The 22442-nt window shown below is 47.8% G+C and overlaps 1 protein-coding gene across 1 annotated transcript in view; it reads right to left on the bottom strand.

Moving 5' to 3' along the window:
* Positions 1-235: 235 nt before the first annotated feature.
* The window catches only part of LOC123725140 (uncharacterized), a 118417-nt gene continuing 96210 nt past the window's right edge, over positions 236-22442 (bottom strand). The window contains exon 2 of the mRNA XM_045689187.1: positions 236-572. Within this exon, the coding sequence (XP_045545143.1) occupies positions 408-572 (165 nt within the window). The 3' untranslated portion in view covers positions 236-407. The remainder of the gene's footprint in view (positions 573-22442) is intronic.

Here is a 22442-nt window from a genome sequence, read left to right on the forward strand (position 1 = left end):
AGAGAGATGAGGAGAGAGCAGAGAGATGAGGAGGAGAGGGTAGAGAGATGAGGAGAGAGCAGAGAGATAAGGAGGAGAGAGTAGAGAGAGGAGGAGAAGAGAGTAGAGAGATCAGGAGAGAGCAGAGAGATGAGGAGGAGAGAGTAGAGAGAGGAGGAGAAGAGAGTAGAGAGATGAGGAGAGAGCAGAGAGATGAGGAGGAGAGAGTAGAGAGAGGAAGAGAAAGGTAGGTCAGGGGTGGAAGAAAAAATGGAAGAGAGAAAATAAAAGAGAATGGAAGAATTTGTGCAGCACAAAATACCTAGGAGTCAGAGATAATTCATTCTAACCCACACACAATAGAACGTTTTGGTGGGGACAGAGGCCAGGAGCAGGGGTTGGAGGTCAGGGGTCAGAAGTCAAGGTACTTACTGGAAGGTGGGCGGTCTCCTCTCTCTGGCTCCAGGGTGGGGGGTAGAGGGTGTGTGGCCAACCCCAGGTTCCGTTGATTGTGATTCGCTCACTGCTGATGCATGTACGGCAGAATCCGCCTCCTTGCTGACTCTGGCCACGCCCTCAATCACACTGGATGTCTGGAAGAGACAAAGATGATCCAATCATCCATTTAATAGAAAAACCTGCAAATGATTCACTTTCATCACTTCTGGCATCAACATAATGTACCTGGCATGTCTGAATACAGCTTATATCTAAATATACAAGAGGAAGAGGTTTCCACAGCACATGGCATATCTACGTCACAGTCACCAAACGTTACAGACAGTTTTAACTAAGTTTGTCCCACTTTCAGACAGCTCAGCAACTCAAAGACATCAACTTCAAAGCCATCCTGCTACAGTGTTTGGGTAGTGCCATTAACTACTCAAGTGCCTTGTCTCCTAGTGTTTGTGTGTGTATGTGTATGCGTGTATATGTGTGTGTGTGTGTGTGTGTGTGTGTGTGTGTGTGTATGTGTGTGTATGTGTATGTGTATGTGTGTGTGTGTGTGTGTGTGTGTGTGTGTGTGTGTGTGTGTGTGTGTGTGTGTGTGTGTGTGTGTGTGTGTGTGTGTCTATAATATAGTGCCATTAACAACTAAGGTGCCTTGTCTTCCGGGGGACCATTTTTAGCAGCTGTCACAGCTTTGATATAAACGGCTATAAAAAGCCAAATCGGGGCTATCCAGCAGTAGGTATTAAAGATACGTCCCTTACTGAAGTGACAGAGCCTTGACAGAGACAAAGACAGAAGGAGAGAGAGAGGGAGAAAGAGACAGCTCAGGTCTCTTTAGATGCGCTTCACACTGCTCCTGTCCTTTTCCGAAACAGAGCGAGGGATGAGCATTCAAGCAAGAGCGGAAGGGCTGACCATGAAAAGAAGAGGGAAGAACAGAGGGAAGCTGTCAGAGGAGGAGGAGGAGAAGAGGAGGAGAGGAAAGGTGGGTAGAGGACTTAAAAGAGGGTGTGATGGCTCCTTCCATTGACAAGTGGAAGAGACAGGGAGGGATGGCGACACACGTCTCCTGACAAAAACACAGCGCTGGTCACAGGGCCTTATGAAATAAACATAGCTCTCAGCTGGAGACAGAGAGAGGGAGAGAAAGGGAGACAGAGATACAGACAGAGATACAGACAGAGAGACAGACAGGGAGATGGAGCAGAGAGACAGGGAGACAGACAGAGAGACAGGGAAATGGAGCAGAGAGACAGGGAGATGGAGCAGACAGACAGACAGACAGACAGACAGACAGACAGACAGACAGACAGACAGACAGACAGACAGACAGACAGACAGACAGACAGACGGAACGGAGATGGAACGAAGAGACAGGGAGACAGACAGGGAGATGGAGCAGAGAGACAAGACAGAGAGAGAGACAGAGAGACATGGAGACAGACAGACAGATTGAGAGAAAGAGAGACCGGGAGACAGACAGGGAGATGGAGCAGGGAGACAGACAGGGAGATGGAGCAGGCAGACAGACAGGGAGATGGAGCAGGGAAACAGACAGGGAGATGGAGCAGGGAGACAGACAGGGAGATGGAGCAGGGAGACAGACAGGGAGACAGACAGGGAGGCAGACAGGGAGATGGAGCAGGGAGACAGGGAGACAGACAGGGAGATGAGACCGGGAGACAGACAGGGAGATGGAGCAGGGAGACAGACAGGGAGATGGAGCAGGGAGACAGGGAGACAGACAGGGAGATGGAGCAGGGAGACAGACAGGGAGATGAGATAGGGAGACAGACAGGGAGATGGAGCAGGGAGACAGACAGGGAGACAGACAGGGAGATGGAGCAGGGAGACAGACAGGGAGATGGAGCAGGGAGACAGACAGGGAGATGGAGCAGGCTGACGAGGCTCTCTTAAACACACACTTCTCACATAAACATTCTGAGGAATACGTAAGTTACTCCACTAAGGACTTCTCTTGCGGAGCCAGGGAGGTACTGTAGTCGTGTGTGTGGTAAGGACTTCTCTTGAGGAGCCAGGGAGGTACTGTAGTCGTGTGTGTGGTAAGGACTTCTCTTGAGGAATAAGATTTTTTTGCACAAACCCACAGTAGCTTTCCCAGTGTTTATGATGCAGTGCAGGAATGCACACACTCACAAATAAACACAAAGTTACACAGACAAAAAAAAACACATATTGGTGTAATGAACACGATGGAAGACAGAGCTGGTTTCAAGCGCAGGGTGAAGCAGGTGTTTATTTGTAAAGGACCACAGGAGGAGGCAGGTAGCTGGGTCCAGGGGCAGGCAGAAGGTCATACACAGGGGGTCCAAAAGGCAACAGTACAGGCAGGGAAAAGGCTAGTAACATCATCCGGGAGAACAAGCAATAGGTTGATAACAGGAAATCCGATAGGCTATAGTACAGGCAGGGAATAGGCAAAAGGTGTCATTAGTGAGGCAGGCAAAAACTATCATACACGGGAGGATTACAATATGGGAAAACCAGCGCTCCCAATAGAAATGTGTCACAAAACAAACAATACCTCACAATGATGGGGTACAAAGAACTGAACTAAATAGTGTGATAATGATATACAGGTGTGTGAACAGGTGATCAGAATTCAGGTGATTGGGATCTGGAAAGTGAGCTGTGTTCAGGGGATCTATGTCTTTGAGAGTGTGAGCTGGAAAGTGAGCTGTGTTCAGGGGATCTATGTGTTTGAGAGTGTGAGCTGGAAAGTGAGCTGTGTTCAGGGGATCTATGTGTTTGAGAGTGTGAGCTGGAAAGTGAGCTGTGTTCAGGGGATCTATGTGTTTGAGTGTGTGAGCTGGAAGCAGACGTTACACTTGGCTGTGTGCCCAAACTAAAAGCACCTGCTGCTCTTAGCTAATTGTTTGCTAGGAAGTTCCCTTTTAAACCGCCTCACCCCTGCCCCCCCACCTCTATCTCCTTTCCACTCCTCACCGCTACCCACCTGCCCCCCCCCACCTGTATCTCCTTTCCACTCCTAACCGCTACCCACCTGCCCCTCCCACCTCTATCTCCTTTCCACTCCTCACCGCTACCCACCTGCCCCTCCCACCTCTATCTCCTTTCCACTCCTAACCGCTACCCACCTGCCCCCCCACCTCTATCTCCTTTCCACTCCTAACCGCTACCCACCTGCCCCTCCCACCTCTATCTCCTTTCCACTCCTCACCGCTACCCACCTGCCCCTCCCACCTCTATCTCCTTTCCACTCCTAACCGCTACCCACCTGCCCCCCCCACCTCTATCTCCTTTCCACTCCTAACCGCTACCCACCTGCCCCCCCACCTGTATTTCCTTTCCACTCCTCACCGCTACCCACCTGTCCCCCCACCTCTATCTCCTTTCCACTCCTCACCGCTACTCACCTGCCCCCCCCACCTCTATCTCCTTTCCACTCCTAACCGCTACCCACCTGCCCCCCCACCTCTATCTCCTTTCCACTCCTAACCGCTACCCACCTGCCCCCTCTTCAAGCCTGTGCAGCAGCCTCAACTTAAACAGCAGTTTAAACTCATTTAAACAGACCTCACCCCTAATCTGTTTCTTTATTCACAGTAACAGTAGTCTATCACCCTCCTAAACAGTGGGGGCGGGGGGGAAGAGCGAGAGAGAGAGAGAATAGAGAGAGAGAGAGAGAGAGAGAGAGAGAGAGAGAGAGAGAGAGAGAGAGAGAGAGAGAGAGAGAGAGAGAGAGAGACCCCATGCCTACAGAATCAAGCAATATACTGTAATAACATGTTATTTGCTTCTGTTCTATTGTCTCCACTGTCTATGCCAGCCTCCACACAATGCTTGGAGCGCCTACACTCCTGTCTCACTGGGCAAAGTGTGTGTGTTGAAATACTATCAGGTAAATAGTCATGTCTGAGTCTAGGGATCATCTTCTCCCATACAGACACACACACAGCCAGACTGAGTCCTAACCCCTGAGTATTCTCTCTCTCCTGAGTCTGAAAGTCTGTTTAAAGAGCTCATTTACCACTTTTCCTCTCGTTCCCTCTCTCATTCCCTCTCTCCTTCCCTCTCTTGTTTCCTCTCTCTCAGAACTTCAGAACAGAGAGAGAGAGAGAGAGAGAGAGAGAACATGGTCAGGGTGTGTGTACTGTTTTCTCAGGTCACTGACCCCAGGCCTGTAGTATAGATCTCTTATTACTGCTTCCATCCTCTAGAACAGATGGTTGAGAAACACCACAGAGCAGATTTGCCTTCAAGCACAAGGTAAGACCGCAAGCCCTTCCAGTATGTCTGGGTTGGTGTTCTGTATGATCATGTAGTTAGTGAGTTACTGCTACATTCTCTCCACTACTGGGACTGATGGGAAGCAGGGAGATCAATTACACTACTGGGACTGACAGGAAACAGGGAGATCAATTACACTACTGGGACTGACGGGAAGCAGGGAGATCAATTACACTACTGGGACTGACGGGAAGCAGGGAGATCAATTACACTACTGGGACTGACGGGAAGCAGGGAGATCAATTACACTACTGGGACTGACAGGAAACAGGGAGATCAATTACACTACTGGGACTGACAGGAAGCAGGGAGATCAATTACACTACTGGGACTGACGGGAAGCAGGGAGATCAATTACACTACTGGGACTGACAGGAAACAGGGAGATCAATTACACTACTGGGACTGACAGGAAGCAGGGAGATCAATTACACTACTGGGACTGACGGGAAGCAGGGAGCTCAATTACACTACTGGGACTGACAGGAAGCAGGGAGATCAATTACACTACTGGGACTGACGGGAAGACGGAGATCAATTACACTACTGGGACTGACAGGAAGCAGGGAGATCAATTACACTACTGGGACTGACAGGAAGCAGGGAGATCAATTACACTACTGGGACTGACAGGAAGCAGGGAGATCAATTACACTACTGGGACTGACAGGAAGCAGGGAGATCAATTACACTACTGGGACTGACAGGAAGCAGGGAGATCAATTACACTACTGGGACCGACGGGAAGCAGGGAGATCAATTACACTACTGGGACTGACGGGAAGCAGGGAGATCAATTACACTACTGGGACTGACGGGAAGACGGAGATCAATTACACTACTGGGACTGACAGGAAACAGGGAGATCAATTACACTACTGGGACTGACGGGAAGACGGAGATCAATTACACTACTGGGACTGACGGGAAGCAGGGAGATCAATTACACTACTGGGACTGACGGGAAGCAGGGAGATCAATTACACTACTGGGACTGACGGGAAGCAGGGAGATCAATTACACTACTGGGACTGACGGGAAGCAGGGAGATCAATTACACTACTGGGACTGACGGGAAGCAGGGAGATCAATTACACTACTGGGACTGACGGGAAGCAGGGAGATCAATTACACTACTGGGACTGACGGGAAGCAGGGAGATCAATTACACTACTGGGACTGACGGGAAGCAGGGAGATCAATTACACTACTGGGACTGACAGGAAACAGGGAGATCAATTACACTACTGGGACTGACAGGAAGCAGGGAGATCAATTACACTACTGGGACTGACGGGAAGACGGAGATCAATTACACTACTGGGACTGACAGGAAACAGGGAGATCAATTACACTACTGGGACTGACGGGAAGACGGAGATCAATTACACTACTGGGACTGACGGGAAGCAGGGAGATCAATTACACTACTGGGACTGACGGGAAGCAGGGAGATCAATTACACTACTGGGACTGACGGGAAGCAGGGAGATCAATTACACTACTGGGACTGACGGGAAGCAGGGAGATCAATTACACTACTGGGACTGACGGGAAGCAGGGAGATCAATTACACTACTGGGACTGACGGGAAGCAGGGAGATCAATTACACTACTGGGACTGACGGGAAGCAGGGAGATCAATTACACTACTGGGACTGACGGGAAGCAGGGAGATCAATTACACTACTGGGACTGACGGGAAACAGGGAGATCAATTACACTACTGGGACTGACGGGAAGCAGGGAGATCAATTACACTACTGGGACTGACAGGAAGACGGAGATCAATTACACTACTGGGACTGACAGGAAGCAGGGAGATCAATTACACTACTGGGACTGACGGGAAGCAGGGAGGTCAATTACACTACTGGGACTGACAGGAAGCAGGGAGATCAATTACACTACTGGGACTGACAGGAAACAGGGAGATCAATTACACTACTGGGACTGATGGGAAGCAGGGAGGTCAATTACACTACTGGGACTGACGGGAAGCAGGGAGGTCAATTACACTACTGGGACTGACGGGAAGACGGAGATCAATTACACTACTGGGACTGACGGGAAGCAGGGAGATCAATTACACTACTGGGACTGACGGGAAGCAGGGAGGTCAATTACACTACTGGGACTGACAGGAAACAGGGAGATCAATTACACTACTGGGACTGATGGGAAGCAGGGAGGTCAATTACACTACTGGGACTGACGGGAAGCAGAGAGGTCAATTACACTACTGGGACTGACGGGAAGACGGAGATCAATTACACTACTGGGACTGACGGGAAGCAGGGAGGTCAATTACACTACTGGGACTGACGGGAAGCAGGGAGATCAATTACACTACTGGGACTGACAGGAAGCAGGGAGATCAATTACACTACTGGGACTGACGGGAAGACGGAGATCAATTACACTACTGGGACTGACGGGAAGCAGGGAGGTCAATTACACTACTGGGACTGACGGGAAGACGGAGATCAATTACACTACTGGGACTGACGGGAAGCAGGGAGGTCAATTACACTACTGGGACTGACGGGAAGCAGGGAGATCAATTACACTACTGGGACTGACAGGAAGCAGGGAGATCAATTACACTACTGGGACTGACAGGAAGACGGAGATCAATTACACTACTGGGACTGACAGGAAGCAGGGAGATCAATTACACTACTGGGACTGACAGGAAGCAGGGAGATCAATTACACTACTGGGACTGACAGGAAACAGGGAGATCAATTACACTACTGGGACTGATGGGAAGCAGGGAGGTCAATTACACTACTGGGACTGACGGGAAGCAGGGAGGTCAATTACACTACTGGGACTGACGGGAAGCAGGGAGATCAATTACACTACTGGGACTGACGGGAAGCAGGGAGATCAATTACACTACTGGGACTGACGGGAAGCAGGGAGATCAATTACACTACTGGGACTGACAGGAAGCAGGGAGATCAATTACACTACTGGGACTGACGGGAAGCAGGGAGGTCAATTACACTACTGGGACTGACGGGAAGACAGGGAGATCAATTACACTACTGGGACTGACAGGAAGCAGGGAGGTCAATTACACTACTGGGACTGACGGGAGGCAGGGAGGTCAATTACACTACTGGGACTGACAGGGAGCAGGGAGGTCAATTACACTACTGGGACTGACGGAAGCAGGGAGGTCAATTACACTGCTGGGACTGACAGGAAGCAGGGAGGTCAATTACACTACTGGGACTGACGGGAAGCAGGGAGGTCAATTACACTACTGGGACTGACGGGAAGCAGGGAGAACAATTACACTACTGGGACTGACAGGAAGCAGGGAGGTCAATTACACTACTGGGACTGACGGGAAGACGGAGATCAATTACACTACTGGGACTGACGGGAAGCAGGGAGATCAATTACACTGCTGGGACTGACGGGAAGACGGAGATCAATTACACTACTGGGACTGACGGGAAGCAGGGAGATCAATTACACTACTGGGACTGACGGGAAGCAGGGAGGTCAATTACACTACTGGGACTGACGGGAAGCAGGGAGATCAATTACACTACTGGGACTGACGGGAGGCAGGGAGATCAATTACACTACTGGGACTGACGGGAAGCAGGGAGGTCAATTACACTACTGGGACTGACGGGAAGCAGGAAGGTCAATTACACTACTGGGACTGACGGGAAGCAGGGAGGTCAATTACACTACTGGGACTGACGGGAAGCAGGGAGGTCAATTACACTACTGGGACTGACGGGAAGCAGGGAGGTCAATTACACTACTGGGACTGACAGGAAGCAGGGAGATCAGACAAGATGCTGATGGGAACATGTTATTTTACAGTTCTGTCCCCGCCACCATTCTATACCTGGTACAACTACTTTAAAATACTCACTTACACATCATTCTAAGTAAATACCAGGTACTGTACATAGCACATTAGAAAAAAGTGTTACCTAACCAAAGTGTCTACAGTGACATACAACTGTGCTTCCCTGTTCTAAAACGAGGGCGTGAGGCTGAGAGCGGTGCAGTATATTCTCCTGTTGTTATGTCTGCTAAGTGAGGCTTGTTTTGGAGTTAGAAGTCATTTCCTCTAATTGGAGCAGGAGATGAAGCTAATTAGTGCCAAGGCCGGACACAGAGTAGGCCAGTCAGCCAATCACAGCAACAGGAGCGTGGCCTCATAGGATCACAAGACATTAGCAGCCGAGTGCTGATTCTAACACTGAAATGATAAACACAGTCCACAGGGGCTTTGCATGGCAGGAAAGGAGGAGGGAGACAGTGTGTGTGTGTGTATGTGTGCGTGTGTGTGTATGTATGTGTGTGTATAGGTCTGAGACACTGTCACCACCACTTCAAGGAGCTGACAGGCGAGACATCTGTTCAGACGGCTTAATGAACTGAGGGGCTGTGACAGACCACCCCTCGCACAACCCCACGGTCTCATTATCACTTCCTGTGGGTAACACACACACTGCCCTGACCCTCCACCTACGACCCTTTAGAGACAGGCTCTTTCATCACAGAGACACACGTCAATACCGCCAAGCGATATCTGAGATGTAACACCTTATAGATTCAATAAGACCTGCACAGAGGGAGCGGCTCAGACACAGCAGGCACAGAAGGAAGGAAGGGGTGTGTCTGTGTGTGCATGCTTGCGCACGCATTTGCCTGTGTACGTGATCATCTATAAATGCTGCCAGACAGGATAAACAGTTGAACAAGTCAATATCTCCGTGAGTGGGGGTGCAGAGAGATCAATATAAATTCTCTGGTGACTATCAATTTATGATAGGAAACATTTCCCTTTTTTAAATATACCTTAACCTGTAAAAAGTGGAATATCATCTATTGTACAGGTCACAATGGAGTAAGAGTGGTAAGGACAGCATCATAAAGCCTTTATATACATGACATAAACACTATGCAATGAATATGTTACAAGAGTGTAATGAAGCCAACACGTGAGGGAGACACAATAGGACGTGTTAACACTTACTCAGCTCTTTCCGTGTGCTAGCTGAGGATAAACCCCTTCTGTGTCTCCATATTGAGGAAGGGCAGATGAAGCTGTATTTGCCCACAGGTCATGAGTGCTCCATCACATGTCCCTCTCCTCAGAGACCAGATCTATCTGGTGGATCTCTGAAGCTCTACTGACATTCTCTCTAATGATACTGACATTTCCAAGGGCTTTGAGGAGCTCAGCCTTGAGTGGTTTCCTATTCACCGCAAAACACTAGGGGAAATGCAGCTCCAACAATCTTGCCAGGACCTCTTTCCATGCCCTGTTTTAGAGCACTTGAAGTGAATCAACCCATCCTGTCTAACTCTAAGAGTGATAATAAAACGTTTGTGTCCTTGGAGAATTTAGACTTTGGGGTTTTCTTTAGTTGCCTCACTGCCTTTGTGTTTTGTTTGTAGAAAATACTGCTGGTGTTGTCGCTAGTTGGTGTTTTTTTTCTCTGGGAGTCTCTCAGTTTAGGCAGAAAACTCACAGAGAGAGAGATCTGTTTCTCCTGCAGGCTGGCTGGTGGAGCGGACTGACAGAGGCTGACGTCTCACTCCCACTGAGACAGAGCTGGTGCAAGGAACTACTCTCTGCTCCTCTATCTTCCGTCTCTTTCTCTCTCCAACATTCCTTCTCTGCACCCTCTCTCTCCATTACACCATTCTCTCCTTCTCTCTCTCTCTGATGTCTTCCTTTTTCTGCCTGGGTAAACTCTGCAGCAGCCATGTCCTAGCCCAGGGCTCACATTAGACCCAAACACTCTCTAACACACAGACACCCACAAACACACGCACGCACAAACAACCTTCTCCCTGCCTCCCCCTGCTACGCCGTAGGGATGCTCAGGGCCCAGTCACACTTCCTGGGTCAGCCTAGGGCAGAGAGGCAGGGGCCAGACACAGACACATTGTCCACTAGGACTGATCTGAGGCCATATCTAGAGCAGGCTGGTCATCACCACACACTACAGCCATTTAATCACACACTGGTGGAAGATGAAGGACAGAATGAGAGGAGGAGGATGTTTTACATTTTATTTAACCTTTATTTAACTAGGCAAGTCAGTTAAGAACAAATTCATATTTACAATGACGGCCTACCAAAATAAAATATAAATATAGGACAAAACACACATCATGACAAGAGAGACACAACACTACATAAAGAGAGACCTAAGACAACAACATAGCAAGGCAGCAACACATGACAACACAGAATGGTAGCAACACAACATGACAACAACATGGTAGCAACACAACATGGTAGCAGCACAAAACATGGTACAAACATTATTGGGCACAAACAACAGCACAAAGGGTAAACAACATATCATGCAAAGCAGCCACAACTGTCAGTAAGAGTGTCCCTGATTGAGTCTTTGAATGAAGAGATTGAGATAAAACTGTCCAGTTTGAGTGTTTGTTGCAGCTCGTTCCAGTTGCTAGCTGCAGCGAACAAAAAAGACGAGCGACCCAGGGATGTGTGTGCTTTGGGGACCTTTAATATAATGTGACAGGCAGAACGGGTGTTGTACGTGGAGGATAAGGGCTGCAGTAGGTATCTCAGATAGGGGGGAGTGAGGCCTAAGAGGGTTTTATAAATAAGCATCAACCAGTGGGTCTTGCGACGGGTATACAGAGATGACCAGTTTACAGAGGAGTATAGAGTGCAGTGATGTGTCCTATAAGGAGCATTGGTGGCAAATCTCATCTGAGGACGAGAAGGAGGGGAAGAGAGAGAGAGAGATCCTACCAGTCCATCCATCCTGTGATCTCAGATGAGTTTGAGAATAAATGAATCACGTAAGATAATGTTTTGTCCTTAATTCTCTCTCTCTCTGTCTCTGTCTCTGTCTCTCTCTCTCTCTCTCTCTGTCTCTCTCTCTCTCTCTCTCTGTCTCTCTCTCTCTCTCTCTGTCTCTCTCTCTCTCTCTGTCTCTCTCTCTCTGTCTCTGTCTCTCTCTCTCTCTCTCTCTCTCTCTCTCTCTCTCTCTCTCTCTCTCTCTCTCACACACACACACACACACACACACACACACACACAACTGGTTGGTTGTTAATGTGCTGTGTCCCATATAAAGCTTTCAGGGAAGTCCGACAGCAAGAGGGTAAGTGCTATCGATTGGCCACTTCCTGCATGGTCCTGCTGTCAGACGAAAAACAAGCTGACCATTTGACCGCCTGTCTCAAAGCACGCCCATGACCCTGCACACACACTGACATAAACACATAACCACTGACACATACACACACACTGACATAAACACATAACCACTGACACATACACACACACTGACATAAACACATAACCACTGACACATACACACACACTGACATAAACACACACACACACACTGACATAAACACATAACCACTGACTGACACACACACACACACACACACACACACACACACACACACACACACACACACACACACACACACACACACACACACACACACACACACACACACACACACACACACACACAAACAAATATCCCCACAGAAACCACAGCACTAACTAACAGTGTGCCACTGGGATTAAGGGATACATCTGTAACGCTTCATGGCCCTGTACTGATCCTGTATACGTCTGAACATCACCAAGGACTCAGCAGTGACTCAACACAACATTCATTGAAGGATCTGCATGTGCTCTCTGCTGGCTGGATGTGGTATTGCAGGCTGAAATAGGATGGAGGAGGATATTGAGCATGGTCTCCAGGCTCTTTGTATGACAGATCATATGGCTATGGAAGACCTGAGGAAAGGATGGAGGGAGGACTGTGACATTATGAAAGGAGATCTCCATCGCTCCAAGCCTATCATCCTGGCATTTAGGAATATAAGATGGAGAGAGACAGAGAGAGAGAAAGAGAGAGCGATTTAGAGAGAGAGATGGGGGGTAATCTCAGTCCTGACTCATCAACCATAAACTGCTATTCTGGATCAAATACAAGAGGGGGTAAGAGGAAGGGAGGAGAGGAGGAGGAGAAGGGAGGAGAGGAGGAGGAGAAGGGAGGAGAGGAGGAGGAGGAGAAGGGAGGAGAGGAGGAGGAGAAGGGAGGAGAGGAGGAGGAGGAGGAGGAAGGAGGAGGAGGAGAAGGGAGGAAGGAGGAGGAGGAGAAGGGAGGAGAGGAGGAGTTGAAGGGAGGAGAGGAGGAGGAGGAGAAGGGAGGAGAGGAGGAGGAGAAGGGAGGAGAGGAGGAGGAGGAGAAGGGAGGAGAGGAGGAGGAGAAGGGAGGAGAGGAGGAGGAGGAGGAGGAAGGAGGAGGAGGAGAAGGGAGGAAGGAGGAGGAGGAGAAGGGAGGAGAGGAGGAGGAGACGGGAGGAGAAGAGGAGGAGGAAGGAGGAGGAGGGAGGAGAGGAGGAGGAGAAGGGAGGAGAGGAGGAGGAGGAGAAGGGGAGGAGGAGGAAGGAGGAGGAGGGAGGAGAGGAGGAGGAGAAGGGAGGAGAGGAGGAGGAGAAGGGAGGAGAGGAGGAGGAGGAGAAGGGAGGAGAGGAGGAGGAGACGGGAGGAGAAGAGGAGGAGGAAGGAGGAGGGGGGAGGAGAGGAGGAGGAGAAGGGAGGAGAGGAGGAGGAGGAGGAAGAGGAAGGAGTAGAAGGGAGGAAGGAGGAGGAGGAGAAGGGAGGAAAGGAGGAGGAGAAGGGAGGAAAGGAGGAGGATAAGGTAGGAGAGGAGGAGGAGAAGGGAGGGGAGGAGAAGGGACGAGAGGGGGAGGAGAATGGAGGAAAGGAGGAGGAGAAAGAGAAGGGAAGAAAGGAGGAGAAGGGAGGGGAGGAGGAGAAGGTAGGAGGAGAAGGGAGGGGAGGGGAGGAGGAGAAGGGATGGGAGGAGGAGGAGAAGGAGAAGGGAAGAAAGGAGGAGAAGGGAGGGGAGGAGGAGAAGGGAGGGGAGGAGGAGGAGAAGGGAGGGGAGAAAAGGGAAGAAGGGAGGAGGAGGGAGAGATGGGGAGTTGGGGGGTATGAGAGGTATTGTGTACTATGTAAAAGAGGTGGGGGGTTACAGAATACTACATGGCTTGCTAATGACGCTTCCACACACAGAGCCCTCATCTCTAGACAGACATGAAAAGCTCATTTCAAAGCAGTCCAGTCAGCGGACGCCTGGGTGAGACAGTAACAATTACTCAACTTTAAGAGCTCCAGTATATCACACTGGAAAAGAGAGGCAGAGGGGGGAGTGAGAGAAGGGGGTAGGGAGAGAGATCGATCGATAGATAGATGAGAGAGACAGAGAGAGAGACAGAGACAGAGACAGAGACAGAGACAGAGACAGAGAGAGAGACAGAGAGAGAGAGAGAGAGAGAGAGATAGATAGATAGATAGATAGATAGATAGATAGATAGATAGATAGATAGATAGATAGATAGATAGATAGATAGATAGATAGATAGATAGATAGATAGATAGATAGATAGATTGATGATAGAGAGATGGATAGATGATAGAGAGAGAGATAGATGATAGAGATTGAGAGGAGATCGAGAGAGAGAGAAATCGAGAGGGAGGGAGGGAGAGAGAGAGAGAGCGAGAGATAGAGAGAGAGATACAGTTGAAGTCAGAAGTTTACATACACTTAGGTTGGAGTCATTAAAACTTGTTTTTCAACCAATCCACAAATTTCTTGTTAACAAACTATAGTTTTGGCAAGTTGGTTAGGACATCTACTTTGTGCATGACACAAGGGGGTTCACAATGAAAATAGTCCAGGTAGCCATTTCATTACCTGTTCAGGAGTCTTATGGCTTGGGGGTAAAATCTGTTGAGAAGCCTTTTTGTCCTAGACTTGGCACTCCGGTACCGCTTGCCATGCGGTAGTAGAGGGAACAGTCTATGACTGGGGTGGCTGGGGTCTTCAACAATTTTTATGGCCTTCCTCTGACACCGCCTGGTGTAGAGGTCCTGGATGGGCAGGCAGCTTAGCCCCAGTGATGTACTGGGCAGTACACATCACCCTTTGTAGTGCCTTGTGGTCAGAGGCCGAGCAATTGCCGTACCAGGCAGTGATGCAACCAGTCAGGATGTTCTCGATGTTGCAGCTGTAGAACCTTTTGAGGATCTCAGGACCTATGCCAAATCTTTTTAGTTTCCTGAGGGGGAATAGGCTTTGTGGTGCCCTCTTCAAGACTGTCTTGTTGTGTTTGGACCATTCTAGTTTGTTGTTGATGTGGACACCAAGGAACTTGAAGCTCTCAACCTGCCCCTACAACAGCCCCGTCGATGAGAATGGGGGCATGCTCGGTCCTCCTTTTCCTGTAGTCCACAATCATCTCCTTAGTCTTGGTTAAGTTGAGGGATAGATTGTTATTCTGGCACCACCCGGCCAGATCTCTGACCTCCTCCCTATAAGCTGTCTCTTCGTTGTCAGTGATCAGGCCTACCATTGTTGTGTCGTCTGCAAACTTAATGATGGTGTTGGAGTCGTGCCAGGCCATGCAGTTGTGGGTGAACAGGGAGTACAGGAGGGGAGCACGCACCCCTGGGGAGCTCCAGTGTTGAGGATCAGCGTGGCAGATGTGTTGCTACCTAACCTCACCACCTGGGGGCGGCCCGTCAGGAAGTCCAGGATCCAGTTGCAGAGGGAGGTGTTTAGTCCCAGGATCCTTAGCTTAGTGATGAGCTTTGAGGGTACTATGGTGTTGAATGCTGAGCTGTAGTCAATGAATAGCAGTCTCACGTAAGTGTTCCTTTTGTCCAGGTGGGAAAGGGCAGTGTGGAGTGCAATAGAGATTGCATCATCTGTGGATCTGTTTGGGGTGATATACAAATTGGAGTGGGTCTAGGGTCTCTGGGATAATGTGTTTAGGTGAGCCATTACCAACCTTTCAAAGCACTTCATGGCTATGGACGCGAGTGCTACAGGTCTGTAGTCATTTAGGCAGGTTGCCTTTGTGTTCTTGGGCACAGGGACTATGGTGGTCTGCTTGAAACATGTTGGTATTACAGACTCAATCAGGGACATGTTGAAAATGTCAGTGATGACACCTGCCAGTTGGTCAGCACATGCCCGGAGCACACGTCCTGGTAATCCGTCTGGCCCCGCAGCCTTGTGAATGTTGACCTGTTTAAAGGTCTTACTCAAGTCGGCTATGGAGAACGTGATCACACAGTCGTCCGGAACAGCTGATGCTCTCATGCATGCCTCAGTGTTGCTTGCCTCGAAGCGAGCATTGAAGTGATTTAGCTCGTCTGGTCGGCTCGTGTCACTGGGCAGCTCGCGGCTGTGCTTCCCTTTGTAGTCTGTAATAGTTTGCAAGCCCTGCCACATAAGACGAGCGTCGGAGCCGATGTAGTATGATTCAATCTTAGTCCTGTATTGACGCTTTGCCTGTTTGATGGTTCGTCACAGGGCATAGCAGGATTTCTTGTAAGCTTCTGGGTTAGAGTCCCGCGGCAGCTCTACCCTTTAGCTCAGTGCGAATGTTGCCTGTAATCCATGGCTTCTGGTTGAGGTATGTACATACAGTCACTGTGGGGACGACGTCCTCAATGCACTTATTGATAATGCCAGTGACTGATGTGGTGTATTCCTCAATGTCATCAGAAGAATCCCGGAACATGTTCCAGGCTGTGATAGCAAAACAGTCCTGTAGTTTAGCATCTGCTTCATCTGACCATTTTTTATAGACCGAGTCACTGGTGCTTCCTGCTTTAATTTTTGCCTGTAAGCAGGAATCAGGAGGATAGAGTTGTGGTCGGATTTACCAAACAACATGAAAAATATCTATATCCATAGTAAAACAAGTCATATATTGACATAACCTGAAAGGCCGCTCAGCAAGGAAGAAGCCACTGCTCCAAAACCGCCATAAAAAAGCCAGACTTCAGTTTGCAACTGCACATGGGGACAAAGATCGTACTTTTCGGAGACATGTCCTCTGGTCTGATGAAACAAAAATAGAACTATTTGGCCATAATGACCATCGTTATGTTTGGAGGAAAAAGGGGGGGGCTTGCAAGCCGAAGAACACCATCCCAACCATGAAGCATGGGGGTGGCAGCATCATGTTGTGGGGGTGCTTTGCTGCAGGGGGACTGGTACACTTCACAAAATAGATGGCATCATGAGAAGGAAAATTTGTGGATATATTGAAGCAACATCTCAAGACATCCGTCAGGAAGTTAAAGCTTGGTCCATATTGGGTCTTCCAAATGGACAATGACCCCAAGCATACTTCCAAAGTTGAGGCAAAGTGGCTTAAGGACAACAAAGTCAAGGTATTGGAGTGGCCATCACAAAGCCCTGACCACAATCCTATAGAAAATTTGTGGGCAGAACTGAAAAACCATGTGCGAGCAAGGAGGCCTATAAACCTGACTCAGTTACACCAGCTCTGTCAGGAGGAATGGGCCAAAATTCACCCAACTTATTGTGGGAAGCTTGTGGAAGGCTACCCAAAATGTTTGACCCAAGATAAACAATTTAAAGGCAATGCTACCAAATACTAATTGAGTGTATGTAAACTTCTGACCCACTGGGAATGTGATGAAAGAAATAAAAGCTGAAATAAATCATTGTCTCTACTATCATTCTGACATTTCACATTCTTAAAATAAAGTGGTGATCCTAACTGACTTAAGACAGGGAATTTTTACTAGGATTAAATGTCAGGAATTGTGAAAAAAATGAGTTTAAATGTATTTGGCCAGGTGTATGTAAACTTCCGACTTCAACTGTATATGTTAGATAGAGAGCGATAGATGATGGAGAGAGAGAGATAGATGATGGAGATTGAGAGGAGATCGAGAGGGAGGGAGAGAGAGCGAGAGATAGATAGATTGAGAGATCGATAGATAGATGATAGAGAGAGAGATCGAGAGGAGATCGATCGAGATAGAGAGATAGAGATAGATAGATGATAGAGAGAGATCGAGAGGAGATCGAGAGAGATCGAGAGGAGATCGATCAAGATAGAGAGTAGGATAGATAGATAGAGAGATAGATAGAGAGATAGATGATAGAGAGATCGAGAGAGAGATCGAGAGAGAGATCGATCGAGATAGAGAGATAGAGAGATAGAGTGATAGATAGATAGATAGATAGATAGATAGATAGATAGATAGATAGATAGATAGATAGATAGATAGATAGATAGATAGATAGATAGATAGATAGATAGATAGATAGATAGATAGATAGATAGATAGATAGATAGATAGATAGATAGATAGATAGATAGATAGATAGATAGATAGTACATGGGCAACAGGGAGACACAACTATTTAATACATGCCTGCCCTCCAAGTCATGTATGACTGTTTTCTCAATGCAAAACTGAAAGAAAACACCAGAGTTAAAATGCTGTTTAGAATATGTGTAGTTGAGGGGATAAAAATACAAAAAAATAGTTTTGGTTTAGAGATGTTGTGACAAAGACATTATAGTTGGCTGAAAGGCACAAACAGATATGGGACTGAGGCTAAGAGAGAAATGAATGTTAACATTCACACACAACATTGTGTTTACCTTGTAACGCCCTGGCCATAGAGAGGGTTTTTTTGTTCTTTATTTTGGTTAGGCCAGGGTGTTACATTGGGTGGGCGTTCTATGTTCATTTTTCTATGTTTTTGTATTTCTTTGTTTTGGGCCGTGTGTGGCTCCCAATCAGGCACAGCTGAAGTTCATTGTTGCTGATTGGGAGTCACACATAAGGAGCCTGTTTTTCCTTTTGGTTTTGTGGGGGATTGTTTTCTGTTTAGTGTAGTTCCTGACAGAACTGTTGGCTGTCGTTTCTTTTCGTGTTTTGTTATTAGTGTTCTAGGCCTCCGGTCTATTAAAAGTCTCATGATGAACACATCCTCCGCTGCACCTTGGTCTCCTCTTTCCACCAACGACGGTCGTTACATACCTACACAAATAGCTAGCTAGAACAAAGATAAAAATTCATAAAAAATATTTAAAAGCAATACAATGAAACATATCGAGCACTCGTAAGTAGACATCTCTTTTTATTTAAAAATAACTTAATATTCTCGTAGCCTATAGCTCTCTTTGTTAGACACTGTGAGTCATATGAGTCTGGTCACGCTCTGTGGTCAGTAACTGGAGGAGAGAGAGAAAACTAGCATAAAAGGAAAACGGCTAAGCCTCCCACCTAAACATTCCTCCCTCTATTTGTCTCTTAAACCGAGCTCTATCATTCCACCTTCTTTCTTTTATAAATAGTGTTTCCTTTCTCAGGGTAATCACTAATGTCCTGAGTATCACACACTGAATATGAGAGAGAGAGAGAGAAAGAGATTCTATCCTCCCTTGCAAGCCTCCCCCTTTTTTCTCCAAACATAACGATGGTCATTATGGCCAAACAGTTCTATTTTTGAGAGAGAGAGAGAGAGAGAGAGAGGGAACTGGCTTATGGGAGTGGAGGCAGAGGATGCAGTATCTCTTCTCCTCTAAATCCTTCTTGTTCTATTATCTCTCTCCTCTCCTCTCCTCTCCTCTCCTCTCCTCTCCTCTCCTCCATTCTATCCTCCCTCTATTCCCATCGTCCCCCTCTTTCTGCAGCTATAAGCTACAAGAGGCCAGAACTACAGTACCAATCAACCATCAGTCCCTACGTCCCACTGATTCCCATTCATCATGACATCATTAGCCAGTAGAGGAATGTGTCCATGTAGTTACAGACTACAACACCCTCTGACTCTGACCTTTAGTCCCTGGCTGACTCCTCATGACCCCAGAGAACAGCAGCTGCTTTCAAGCTGCAGTAGCACACTCCATTAGGTATGACACCTGCTCCCTCACACTCACACACACACACACGCAAGCTTGTAGACAGATGGTGTAGTGTGTGCGTGAGAGAGAGACAGACAGACAGACAGCTGGGCACAGGCCCACCAGGCAGTGTGCCCACCATGCTGCCTCTGCCCTCACACTAAGCTACCTATACCCTTCTACCCTATTCCCCTGTAGTCCACCCCTACACCCTCACCTCTCTTAGAATATCATGGTGATTCATCAGCACCTGTCAGTGCTGAGCCCCAAGCTCCTTAGACAAATAGACACAGTTTGAGTGACAAACTGATACAGGCCAACAATCTAATCTTCACCCATTTAATAGCGTTGGACTAGTAACCGAAAGGTTGCAAGATCGAATCCCCGAGCTGACAAGGTACAAATCTGTCGTTCTGCCAATGAACAAGGCAGTTAACCCACCGTCAGGAAGTTAAAGCTTGGTCCATATTGGTTCTTCCAAATGGACAATGACCCCAAGCATACTTTTGAGTGACAAACTGATAGACAGGGCAATGGAGAGAAAGAGAGAGACGGAGAGAGAGAGAGAGAGAGAGAGAGAGAGAGAGAGAGAGAGAGAGAGAGAGAGAGAGACGGAGAGAGAGAGATCAAAGAGGAGGGTTGGAAGCAGACTAAAGAGATAGATCAGTAGGTGTGTATCCAGTAGGCAGCTTCCCTAAACAACAGTCTCTGTAGAGTCAGTCAGTGGGCGGTGTGTAATGACAGACAACAACAACCACCGCCCACACACCTTCACACACATTCACTGTTGCTGTCTTTTCATTACCACATCTGAGCATTAGCCAGAAAACCGTGTGTGTGTGTGTGTGTGTGTGTGTGTGTGTGTGTGTGTGTGTGTGTGTGTGTGTGTGTGTGTGTGTGTGTGTGTGTGTGTGTGTGTGTGTGTGTGTGTGTGCTAATGCTTCAAAGACACTGTCAGAAAAGCTCTCAAAACATCTTCCTGCCTGACAACAATAGGCCTATGTGTGTGCAGAGCCTCTATTGGCTGTGGGCTATAGTAAATCCCCAGCACAGTTAGCCTGGCATAACCACCACTGCTATTAACACACAACTATTGATAGTGATCTAGCTGCAGACTGAATGACAGTCATCGTCTGGGTGAGAATACAACAGTTATTAAGATGATGATTATGACTTAAACAGGATGGTCATTAAACACTGATCTAGAATCAGCTTAGGCTGCCTCACCCTACCCTTACTATTGGATGTGAAAACCTCAAACTGATCTAAGATCATTGTTTAGGGGCAACATCATATTTAAGGGCAACCAGTGTCAGAAAGAGAGTGAGGCCTCCATCAAACTAGTGTGCTTCAGTTTTAATTGGTAGACACTAAGAAGTCAAACTAGTGTGCTTCAGTTTTAATTGGTAGACACTAAGAAGTCAAACTAGTGTGCTTCAGTTTTAATTGGTAGACACTAAGAAGTCAAACTAGTGTGCTTCAGTTTTAATTGGTAGACACTAAGAAGTCAAACTAGTGTGCTTCAGTTTTAATTGGTAGACACTAAGAAGTCAAACTAGTGTGCTTCAGTTTTAATTGGTAGACACTAAGAAGTCAAACTAGTGTGCTTCAGTTTTAATTGGTAGACACTAAGAAGTCAAACTAGTGTGCTTCAGTTTTAATTGGTAGACACTAAGAAGTCAAACTAGTGTGCTTCAGTTTAGTTAAGGATGAGATCTTGTTGTACTCTGGCTATCCTTTGAAACACAGCCCACTTCACTCAGTCCACCCCAAATCCCCTCCACTCATTTCCACGGAAACCAGATGGGCTATGATGCCCTCAAGGTAAGGAACTGTGTGTGTGTGTGTGTGTGTGTGTGTGTGTGTATGTGTGTGTGTTGCGTAGATTCTATAGTTTGTCTGAGCGGTGTTTGTATATGTCCGTCTATAAGTTGTGTGTTTGTGTCTAGGTGTGTGTTGTGTTTGTGTATATGTGTGTGTTTTGTTTGACAGACGTGAGTGTGTGTGTGTGTGTGTGTGTGTTTAGCGGCACCTCGGCAGCTGTCCCCCTAACGCGTCTGGGCGCAAACAGGGTGTGTGTGTGTGTTTGCGTGTGTGTGTATGTGACTGTGTGTGTGACTAGGGGCCAACACATCCTTCTCCCTGAACTGAGTGTGTGTATCCTAGCAACACGGCAGCCACGGAGCAGCTGGTAGAATAGGCCACAGCGGCCATGATGGATTTATGAGTGTGTGTGTGTTACATTTATCAGCTCTGATGTACTGTCTGTGCCATCAGTGATCATACATACATCACTTTGTCTCCCCCTTTAACAACCCCCTCACAGACACACACACACACACACACACACACACACACACACACACACACACACACACACACACACACACACACACACACACACACACACACACACACACACACAAACCACATACTTGCCTAATCCTCCTCCGACTACTAAACCATGGGTGAGCTGCAGACAGGTAGGAGGTGTCTAACCACCTCCTCGTTCACCCCACTCCTCCCTTCTCCCACTCTCTCTAACACTTCACTCCCTCCTCTTCTCTCTCTCTTTCCTGATGAGCCTACAGAGACAGGTCCCATGAGACAGCAGCCTCACAGCATACTAATAGCTAACCAGCAGCAGATGATACGTGACTGTGACTGTGTGTGTGTGTGTGTGTGTGTGTGTGTGTGTGTGTGTGTGTGTGTGTGTGTGTGTGTGTGTGTGTGTGTGTGTGTGTGTGTGATTGGGTCTTTGTGTATGTGTGAAGATGATGGTATTTGCGTGCACTGAGATCTGATTCAGGACCAAACTTGGAGACGGTGCAGGTGTGTGTACCGCATGTTCTAACAGAGCACACCAGCAATACTGGAGCATGCAGCCACCGAGGGTCAATTAGTTAGTGAGCTTATATTTCACACACACACACCACTTTGAGTGTTCCATTCTCTATACACCACGAGGGCCTGTGATCCTCGTGTCT

Source organism: Salmo salar, chromosome ssa11, assembly GCF_905237065.1.
Source record: "Salmo salar chromosome ssa11, Ssal_v3.1, whole genome shotgun sequence".
Lineage (NCBI taxonomy): Eukaryota > Metazoa > Chordata > Actinopteri > Salmoniformes > Salmonidae > Salmo > Salmo salar.